Source organism: Galeopterus variegatus, unplaced genomic scaffold, assembly GCF_000696425.1.
Source record: "Galeopterus variegatus unplaced genomic scaffold, G_variegatus-3.0.2 Scaffold14635, whole genome shotgun sequence".
In the NCBI taxonomy this organism is placed as follows: Eukaryota; Metazoa; Chordata; class Mammalia; order Dermoptera; family Cynocephalidae; genus Galeopterus; species Galeopterus variegatus.
Genome location: NW_007740746.1, coordinates 13,051 through 23,694, shown reverse-complemented (window position 1 = coordinate 23,694; position 10,644 = coordinate 13,051). Strand labels below are relative to the sequence as shown.

At 53.8% G+C, this 10,644-nt stretch overlaps 1 protein-coding gene across 1 annotated transcript in view; it reads right to left on the bottom strand.

Moving 5' to 3' along the window:
- Nucleotides 1-2,029: 2,029 nt before the first annotated feature.
- The window catches only part of LOC103582018 (plasma membrane calcium-transporting ATPase 2-like), an 11,640-nt gene continuing 3,025 nt past the window's right edge, over nt 2,030-10,644 (bottom strand). Inside the window, exons 2-4 of the mRNA XM_008563708.1 lie at nt 3,337-3,594; nt 2,258-2,383; nt 2,030-2,088 (exon numbers count right to left, since the gene is read on the bottom strand). Of these exons, the coding sequence (XP_008561930.1) occupies nt 2,030-2,088; nt 2,258-2,383; nt 3,337-3,594 (443 nt within the window). The remainder of the gene's footprint in view (nt 2,089-2,257; nt 2,384-3,336; nt 3,595-10,644) is intronic.

The following is a 10,644-nucleotide window of genomic DNA, read 5'->3' as shown; positions in this document are numbered from 1 at the left end:
GCCCTGACCAGCCTCCTGCTCCTGTCCTCTGCCTTCAGCATTGTCTGACTTTTGGCACCTCTGTCCCTGCTCAGAGACACTGCTGCCCTGAGACTCCCTGTAGGCTGTCTGTCCAGCTTCCCACCCATCCCTGCCCGTCGTGTCTTTTCCAGAGTCTCTCTGCACCTGTGCCGCCTCCTTGGCTGGTTTGCGACGCTGTCAGGCCAGTGATTCTGAACGTTTTCTCTCTCTAGCCTCCGGCCAGCATCCACCCTCCTCCCCCATCTCCACACTGGAACTTTCATCACTCATCCACTCAGGCCATGCCTCCCCCGGGCTTCCACAGGTCCAGATGACTCACCCGGCCACCTCCCCCAGGATGCTCGCCTGTCTGTCAGCCACTTCCTCGTGGAGGGCGGAACCACTGCCGCAGGGCCGGGGCCACCTGCTGAGCCCTCATGTGGCCCTGTGCTCCAAGAGGGCATTCGAGGCGTCCAGATGACTCACCCGGCCACCTCCCCCAGGATGCTCGCCTGTCTGTCAGCCACTTCCTCTCGGAGGGCGGAACCACTGCCGCAGGGCCGGGGCCACCTGCTGAGCCCTCATGTGGCCCTGTGCTCCAAGAGGGCATTCGAGGCCTTCCATGATCTCCTGGTCAGACCCCAGGCCTTTGCACCTGCTTTCCTCTGCCCAGAATGCTCTTTCTTCTTACTGTTCTGGTTTAGGTCAAATACGACCTCCTCAGACAGGCTGTTCCTGACCAGCGAAGATTCCCGCCCTCCCTCTAGTCTCTAGGTCTCACTGCAACTGTATAAGGTCTGCATCAGACTTACCACTACCTGGAGTCACCTGACGTGTCTGCATGCTTGCTCCTTTGCTGGCTCTCTCCTTCACTAGATTCTAAGCTCCCGGATGGCAGGGACCTTGTTGGTCCCAGTAACTACTGGCACACAGTAGGTGCTTAACAGATGTTAGCTGAATAAACTCTGGATAAATAAATGCCCCAGCCTTGATTCTCAGTCCTTTCTACTGCCCCACCCCACTGACCTGTTGACCTTCTCGTTTGTATTTCCAGGACATTCCACATTCCTTCAGACTTCTGAGTGTCTGCACACGGTTGCCTCTGCTAGGAGGGCCCTTTCTCTACAGCTCGATTCAGCGAGCTCCTACTCACCCTCTAAAGCCCACCTTAATGCCCCTCCTCTGGGGAGCTCCTGCTCCTTCTTGGCTGTGTTGCAACGCCTCCCTCTCCCCTCCACTGTGGGACCGCTGTTCACAGGTCTGCTTCCCCAGGCCATTCAGGCTGGGGGCTCCCACTGGCAGGGCCGGGTCTGAATCACTGCTTGGGGGAGGTGCTGCTGCTCAGCCTGGGGCCCGGCCCAGCGCAGCTGCCCAGAGGATGTCTGCTGAGCACTGCTGGACAGTAAAGCCTGTGGGGAGGATGTCTCACCTGGTTGGTGCCTCACCCTTGCAGGGTCTCCCACCTCCTCTTTCATCCCCGCAGCAGCCAGAATGGGCTTTTAAAAATACAAAAGTGATGAGCTGTTTAAAAGCCATTCTGGAAAATCCCCATCGTACTCGGAATAACTTCCAAACTCCTGACCAGGGCCCATGAGGCCCGACATCTGGCCCCTCCATGCTCTCCATTTTGCCCACAGTCCTCCAGCACGGTTCTGCCTCTGGGCCTTTGCCCGCGCTGTTCCCTCGGCCTGGTATGCTCTTCCTGATCATCCCGGGCCAGCTTCTTCTCATCATTCACGCTTCTGCTCACACGGTCGCCTCCCCCGAGACGCCCTCCCTGCCCTCCCCAGCCGCCTGCACCCGGTGCCCCGCCTGCCTTCCTTGGACGCCTGTCAGCCTGGGCTTCTCTCACTGCCTCTCTCCCCTCTCATCTGCCTGTGCACTGCTGTGGTGCTAGCACCTGGCACGTAGCAGGTGTCTAAAATGATTGTCACCGGACTGATCCTTTCTCATCCCCGAAGAAAACAAGCTTCAGTGTTTGGCTTTTCAGTAAAGCAAGTCGCTAGAAGGGATTCTGTGTCGATGTTGTTCACCGCAGTGTCCCCAGGGCCCAGAGCAGTGCCGAGGGCAGAGCAGGCTCAACGTTTGCTGGGGAAAAGGGAGGCAGTCCTCATTTGGGGCTGAGATGGCCAGAGATCCCAGAGCCAGGGATGAGTGTCTTTGCGATCCTTCAGCCTCATGAGGGGACACACAGTTATTCCTGTCCCCATGGGGGCAGGAACCGGCAATGGGAGCCCACCGTTGGGCTGCAGCTCACCTGACAGCAGCATGGGGTCCTTGTCCACAGACTTGCGCACCTGGTCAGATTCCCCAGTCAGGGAGCTTTCATCGATCTTGAGGTCATTGCCCTGGATGAAGAGGCCGTCGGCAGGAAGGAGGTCACCTGGTGGGCAGAAAAGTGGGAGAGTCAGCAGGGTCTCAGGTGGCTGGAGAGACTGAAACATCACCTTAAAGGTGTGGTTATGAGGGAAAGTTCACTATTGTGGACCAGATGCCCACAGCTCCCAGGGTGCAGGAACCAAGATGGCGCCATTACTGCCAATGGGCGGCTCCCAACTGGGGCCCGGGTGAATGGTGCAAGGCATGGAGGACTGAGCTGGGGCCCAATAACAACCCTCACTCAAGCAGGCACGTACTTCATAAAGCACCAATCTTGGCCTGCCTTGGGTTTGAGGACCGATTTTCTCAATGATTCATTCCTTAGTCTCACTTATGGTTTGGGGAAATTCTTTTGGAAGAGACTTGTCTGTCTGTCTTGGCTAGGCTGAGGAGACCCCAATCAAGGCACATTATCAAGGAGAAATCAAGCCCTCTAGGGCTGAGTGAGAAGGGGCACTCCTGTCTCTCCCCCATCTTCTGCCTCTACTTACCCAGGACATATCAGGTCCAACCCCCTTTGGTGCCAGCCTGCTCTCTTTCTCCATGGCAGTTACACAAGCCCAGAATATTCACTCACCCACTTCTGCTCCCCCTAACACCTCCTCTAGCCCAACAACCATCTATCCACAGCCATTCTGAGTATGAGCAGCCTTTGGAGTGTTGTGTTTAGAAGGCTTCTGAGGCTGTATCCAGGCCCTGAGCTCTAGGTGGAAATTTGGAGAGTGGTGGCACATGTACATGGATTTGCCTTTTCTGATTTAAATGGATTCTGGAATTTTACCTCCTCCAGGAAGTACCCCTTCATCTCCCAAAGGACCTCAGAAGACATCCTGGCTTGGGATCAGCCTTCAGGGGCCCACCCTCTTCCCTGGGCCAGCCTCTCTGCATCTGCCTGGCCTGTGCCACCTCTGTGCAGACTCCAGCTTTAGAACCTGGATCTGTGGCTGGGGCGCTTACCATATTTGACCTGGGCGATGTCCCCGACCACGATCTCAGCCACAGGGATCTGGACCACCTGGCCAGCCCGGACCACAGTGAACTTCTGCTCCTGCTCAATACGACTCTGCAGGCCCCGGAACTGTTTCTCTTTGCTCCAATCATTGAAGGCCGTGACCAGGACCACACAGATGACCGAGAGGAGGATGGCGGCCCCCTCGATCCAACCTGCCTCTGCCTCTCCTTCATCCTCTGCCCCACCTTGGGCTGTCGCGCATCCTGCAGGGAGCAGAAAGAAGCAGGTGGGGTAAGGTCAGCAGGCATGAGGGGCCTCATGGGCTCGGATTGAAAGCCCAGCTCTGCCAACTAACAAATGTTGACAATCAGATGATAGTGATCCATTTATTCAGTGTGTCTGGGTGCCAAGCCCTGTGCAAAGTGCTTCACAGGGATGATCTCACAGAGTACTCACTCCGCCCATAGCACAGATGTGGAAGCTGAGGCTTCCTAGAGAGGCCAAGTGACTTGCCCAAGCTAGGAAGAGCAAATAAGTCACTAGGAAGCGAACCCAGGCAGTCTGGCTTCAGAGCCACTGTCTTTGTTCGAGCTGTGAGATCTTGGGAAAATGACTTCACCTCTCTGAACCCCAGTTTTCTCATCTGTAAAATGGGAAGAATATCCTTTCTCTCAGGGACCTACTGTGAGGGTTGAAATTTTAATAAGGTGAAGTCCGTGGAGTCTCTGGCATAGACTTGGCACAGAGAAGAAAAAAGAGAATTTTCATTAATTCATGAGAAAAGAGAAAAAATCAGGTTTTTCACACAACAAAGGCAATGAATATTGCACATGCTTTTGGGTCTAAAATGCAGTTCTGTCAGTGTCTTCTCCTATTCTTCCAGATGCCATTAGGCAGCAGGGCTGGGGCAGGGACTGCAGCCCTGGACCTGCCCTCTGATGAGCTAGTTCCATCCCGCTGTCCCTGCATGCTCCTGGCTAGGTTATTGCTCTTCCTCAGCTTCAATGGCCCTCAGATGCTAAATGGGGATCATTGAGACCACCTTCCAGGGCTTAGGGAGAGGAAGGTGGAAGCTCCCAGCCAGTGCTCAGGGCTCAGGAGGTTCTAACTCAGCCCTTGCTGGATGTGAGCTGGAGGGAGCCCCACTTCATAGTGAGGACACCAACACCCGAGCTGCAGGCTGCTTGTGTGACCTACAGTGACCCTGCACCCCACACCCTCGCACCATGGAAACTCCCAGTCTGTTTGACGTCTTCCAGGTCCATGGGGTGAATGGAAAAAGAAAAACACCAGGCACATCTGGTTCAAAGGCCACAGACCCGAAGGCAGGTCCTGCCCCTGAGTCTAAGACCTTTCCAAACCTCTCCCTCCATCCCCACAAGGATCTTGAGAGCAAGAGGTATTACTTCCATTTACAGATGGGGAAACTGAGGTTCAGAGAGGCACGATGCCTCAGCCAGGATGAGCCCAGGCCCTTTTTACCACTGGAGGTGGACAGTGGCCATTTCCATGGAAAGTGCCCCAGCAGCGTTTGACCATCCATCCCTGAGAAACTCAGAGTGGCTCCCTCCCATGGGGCCTAGGAAAGGGACTGGGCAATTCCCAAAGCCTACTGTGGCTAAGCATCTGCTTTAATCCAGAAGCTGGCTGAGAGAAGGGAAGCGGCTCAGAGAGGGGCAGTGACTCACCTGGGGTCACACAGCTGATCTGGGGTTTGAATCTAGGCCTGGAATCTGACACCAGACTTGGCCTGGCCCCTAGCCCCCAGACCAGTGACCCCCCTGTCACATGCTGACCTCACACGGGAAAGTAGAAAACGTTGTCAAAGACTCATGGCTGACTGTCTGGAAGTCCAATTCGGTCCCAAGGAACAGAGAACAGCAGTTTCAAGAGAACCCAGCAGAAGCTTCTGGGTTCAGAAGCAACATGACAGGAAGGCCAATGGTACCCAGCGAATGTTTGCTGGCTCTTGGCTCCTGGGAAGGTAAGGGCTTAGTTGGTGGGCCCAGGCTTGGGAAGATTCAGGATCACTGTGGCTGAGCTGCGTGTGCCACTGGAAAATTCCAGGTCTTGGGCTGAACCACCTGCTCCCTGCAGGCCAGTAAACAGTGTCATCATGTGGGGTTCTCAAAGCCACTTTAGTTTTTCCCTTTGGGAGTTTCAGACTTTTCCAGTAATTTTAAACTGTTCAACCAGACCAGCCTGCTAATGATAACTGACGTTGGGCCAAATCCCAGCTGTGTTATTTAGCTGCTGTGTGCTTATGGGCTGTTTTTGTAACCACTGTGCCTTGGTTTTTTCATCTGCAAAATGGGGAGATAACATGGGCTCCGTCATAAGGCGGCTGGGAAGATTAAGCGAGAGCCTTACGTAAAACACCCACCGCAGTGAGCACACAGGAGATGCTCGGTTAAGGCTGCTGCTCGCTTTCCAGTGGGTGGCTGGATCCTCGAGCCCCACGGTACCGAGGGGTATCCTGCTGGACTCCTGTAATGTGTGATGATGGGAGGAGAGGAACTAGGGGATGGTGCCCCCTGTACCACCAGGAATGACACCAGGATTTACCCCCAAAACTGGGGAACACAGGTGAACCTCGCTAAACAGAAACTCAGTATATGGAAATGGGTTCTCTTGGGGCTTGGGAGTGGGGAAGGGTAGGGGAGGAGTGATTCGAGATATAGAGCCCAGAATTCCCTTTTACAGGACTTTTGGCATCCCCAGTGCCTTGCTATGTGCTCTGGAAATGGGAAGGCTGCTATTTCTCCTGTTGGGTGCTTCCTCAATGGGCCCTATTAGGGCAGTTACTGCAGCATTTGGACATTTAGAGACAGGACAATGGAAAGCCTCCAGGCTCTGGGATTGGAAAAATCTGGCTTCAAATCTAGGATCTGCCGTGCGACCTTAGGTAAGTGACTTGGCCTCTCTGAATCTCAGTTTGGACAGCTGGAATGTGGGATAATCCCAGCGACTTGGTGAGCCCAGGGCCTAACAAGGGCCTGGCATGTGGTGGATACATGGTAAGCGTTGGTCCTCTCCCCATTTTCATGAGCTCCTCTGCTTGAACTGGCCTCTGGCAGCCAAGGTATGGCAGCTGAGCAGGATTTGCACTGTTCCCTCAACTCCCAGGCCTGCCTGCTGCCCTTGTTAATTCAACACCAAGGAGCCCTCTAGGCCTTGGAGGAAACTCAGTCTACCAGGAAAAGCCGATGAGCTTTATCTCCTTCTGAGAACTGTCTGATGGTCACACGGTGCCTTGGATGGCCAGAAAGCAGGTGTGTGGATTGTGGGGTTAGGCCTTCAGCTACCTGGGAGCTGCTGGACCCTGAGAACAACTCTTGCCACACCTGGTGCAATCAGGGGCAAGAGGAGAGAAAGGGAAGGAAGAGGAAAGTGGGTGGGCCCTGCCGAGGTCTCCTCTGGGGTGCTCTTGGACTGGAGCAGGGACAAGAGCTGGAGATTGAGGCTACAGGGTGCAGGGGACTGTGGCTGCTCTCTGTGGACCTGGAGCTGTACAGGGTGTGGCCTTTCACTGTCTGTGTGACCTTGGGAAACCCACTTGGCCTCAGTCTGCTTATTCACCAGTAAAGTGGGGACTTTACCTCCTAGGTGGTTACCACGTCCTGGCATCCAACAAGGGCCTTCAAAGCGGGTAAAGCCACAAACATGCATTTTCTAGGCACTTACTATGTGCCAGTGGCTCTGCTGGCACTCTAGCACTAGGGGAGCTGTCACTGGCAGGGAGTTGGAAGCACTGGCTGTGCCAATCCCAGCCCTGCCAAGAACATGCTGCGTGACCTCAGACAAGTGCGCAGAGGTCTCTGAGCCAGGTAATCTTACAAAATGATGCTGGTGGAGGACTAACAGGCTGTAGAGTACCCGCAGCACCCACAGTCTGTCCTCGATGGCTTTCTTGGTGGTGGGCATGAGTGCCTCAGTTTTACAGAGGAGGAGATCAGACCTCCCTAGGGTCACACACCAGGAAGACAGAGCCAGACTCAAACCCAGGTCCCCTACCCTAAGTTTGGGGATTTGGAGATACTTCTGTACTGCTCACTCCTGGTCATCAAGGGGAATCCAGCCCAGTCTGGCCCAGCCCAGCCCAATCCCCCGCTGGTGGTTTTGGGGAGAAGGATGAGAGGAAGGGTGAGCCAGCATCCCAGGAGTGAAACATTATGTAAAACTAGATAGTGTGAATGGGCAGCAATAGGATCACCACTGGACAGGGCTCTGTGGTCAGTCCCCCGATATCTACTGAGTACCTACTGTGGGCAGGCACCACATGGACCAAGCTCATTGCATGTATGATTCAAATTCTGCACGTCAACACTGCTGGGCATGTGCTCCCCGCCTGTCTCATAGATGAGGATGAGGCCCAGATAGATAGGGGCAGTCACCTGCGGGGGAGTTGCTGAGCCTGGATTTGAACCTGCATCCTTCTGGGGCCCAGACCTCACTTTTTCCATCTGCTCGGAATAGGCCTCCTCCTCGGAAGGGCATGTCTTCCAGTGGGGGCAGCCAGACCCCTGGAGCTGTCTGGTGTTGCATTCCTTTGCCTGCCCCAAACCTGGCCCTGGAAATGAGCCCAGGTGCGTGTCTTTCACCATCAAGGGAAGCCCGAGGCCTGGCTTGGGGTCACGGCCACGCTTCTGCGAGCAGCTCTGGGCCACTCCTCCTGCAGAGCTCCAGTTTCCTTGCCTGCCGCGCATGGTGCGGGGTGCATATGCTGGCCAGCAGCACAGTGCGGGCTCTGAGAGGATGTCCCTTCTGAGGCACTTAAGACACTGGCAGGCGATTAATAAAATGGAACAAACTCACACACAAGGTGGACACTGTGGATTCGGCGGAAGCTGATGGAATGTCGCCTGTCTTTGCTGTGGGGGCCAGGTTATAAGTAGCCTCCACCTTCTTTCTGCCTCCCTCGCTCCCTTCCTTCTGCTGACAGGGCCTGTGTTGTTCCTTCTGCTGAATTTCCTGAGTCCATCCTGTGTGCAGGGTCTGCCTGCCGCTTCTGAAGTGGGGTCTCTCTCTGGCTCATGCCCAAACTCCTGGATCTTTAGATCTGGGGGCAGCGGGCCTCTGAGGGTCCAGTATGACAGAGGTTGAGGCAAGAGTGACAGGCACTGGGGGTTTGGAACCTGTGGTTCCAACAAGCTCAGGCTGTCCACCTCTGCTTTGCAGCAAAGGAAACCAGAATGGTGGGGTGTTGGGAAGAGTGCGGCCTCCCTTCTGGAGAGGGGTCGTGGCTGGCCACACGGGTAGAAACGCCTGCTTGCTGAGCACGGGGCTCTGTGCTGAGCGCTTTGCATAGCTCCCTTCCATCCTCACCAGGGCCCCACGGGTGGGTGCTATAATTCACCCCACTGTGTAGAGGTAGACACTGAGGCTGGGCGCATTGCACATTGGAGGGAGGGCCGGCCCATGGTCCCAGGTTGGACAGGCAGGGCTGGTCCCTGAGCCCAGGCTCTGACCACTGGCCTCTGGTGCCTCCTGGGAGGTGGCAACTGGTGTCAAGGAGAAACTGGATGCATTTCACAGTTTCAAACAAAACTCTTTGCTGCCACCACCATAGTAATGGCAGTTTCAACAGTGGCTGCTCAGGGAGGGCCCTGCTGGGGATCTCTGGCTGAGGTCCCTGGTCTATAAGATGGGCATGAGGGTCAGTGAGAACCTGGACAGAAAGTGCCAGCAGTGATGAAGCCTGAGTCTGAGTTGCAGCAGGGGGTTCCTGGCTACATGGAAGGTCAGAGCTTGGCCAGGGCATGGGCCCCGGGAGAAGGAGTAAGTCCAGGAACTTCACTTGGGAGGGCTGCAGTGTGTGTCGCTGCCTTCGACCCAGGGCACGGCCTGGCTAGTGCCTCAGCCGATGCAGGGAGGGGCAGTGGAAAGAACCAGACAGACTTGGGTTTAAAATCCAGCCTTCCCACCTACAAGCTGTGTGACCTCAGGCACATCCTGCCCCTCTCTGGGCCTCAGTTTCTGCACCTCTCAGATGGAAGTGATCACAGCCACCTGTCTGAGGGCTGTGGGGAGGCTCCTGGCACACACTGGGAGCCCGATCCATGTTCTCACCGCACACCTCCACCACCTGCCCCTCTGAGGTCTAATCTTGCAGTAAATTGGGTCACATGAGGCCACTCATCTGGTTGGCACTGACTCAGCCTGTCCCTTTCTGAGGATATGCAGCCGAGGGATGGGAGTGAGGATCCAGAATGCCTTGGTGTGAGTCACGGTTCTGCCACTTCCTAGCTGTGTGACCTTAGCAAGCCATTCACGACCTCAGGGCCTCAGCTTGCTGGGTAATAATAGCACGTAGCTACAGGGCCATTGAGAGGATTAAGTGAGGACTAAATAAACTCCCGCCACAATGGCTCCCGACTAGTGGGAGCCGTAAAATTAGTGAGAAGTGTTACCGTCATTTGTCTTGCTCCCTTGGCTCTGTTCAAGGCTTATTCAAGCAGCCACGAAAGACCTTCTTCTGTATTTGCTATAAAACTTCCGCAAAGAAGGCTGCCCATTATGAATCTCTTATGTCTCTGTGAAAGTTCATCCCAGAATTCATTGTCAGGAGGAATGTCGGCTTCCTAAAGAATTAACGTTTTTCCTCCTTGTTGATAATGTGAGCTGTGCAAATCATCCTAAATCCCTTTCTGCCTTAGCTGCCAGGAAGCTCAAGTCAAATTTAAATCTCAATCACAGTAGCAATTATAGATGGTTAGTTTTCTTCCATTCTCTTTCTGTCTGGCCTTCTATTTGACCTCGTCTTGTGGGACATGTCCCTCTGTGTCTTTAAACCCTCTAAGGAAAGAGATCATGCAAACAACTTAGTAAGGTAGCTGGCCTAATAGACTTGCTTATCCAGTTTCTTGGGCAACTTTGGCTTGGGAGAGGATAAGGGTCTCTGAGGTTCAAGGAACCTCAGAGACCAACCCCTCGTCTGGGTAAAATGAGGCCCATAATGATAATATCTTATATGCTATTAACTTTTAATTTGCTTGCCTGAAACAGTGAACACAGTAGGATTATCTATTTATGTAGCACATTCATCAAGAAATGTCAAATCGTATTAATAACAAAGAAAAGTGTTTCAATATTCTATTAATTGAAAAAGCAGATTATAAAATAATCTAACAAAACAATATATCTTATGTGATCCCACATATCATCCACAGTATGTGTCTATCTCTCAATGAAGTATGTGGTATAAATATGTATATAAACATGAGTATATATATGAGGACACTTCAAAAAGTTCGTGGAAAGATTCATATTATCTTTCAAAATTCTATTTTTCCATGAACTTTTTGAAGAACCCT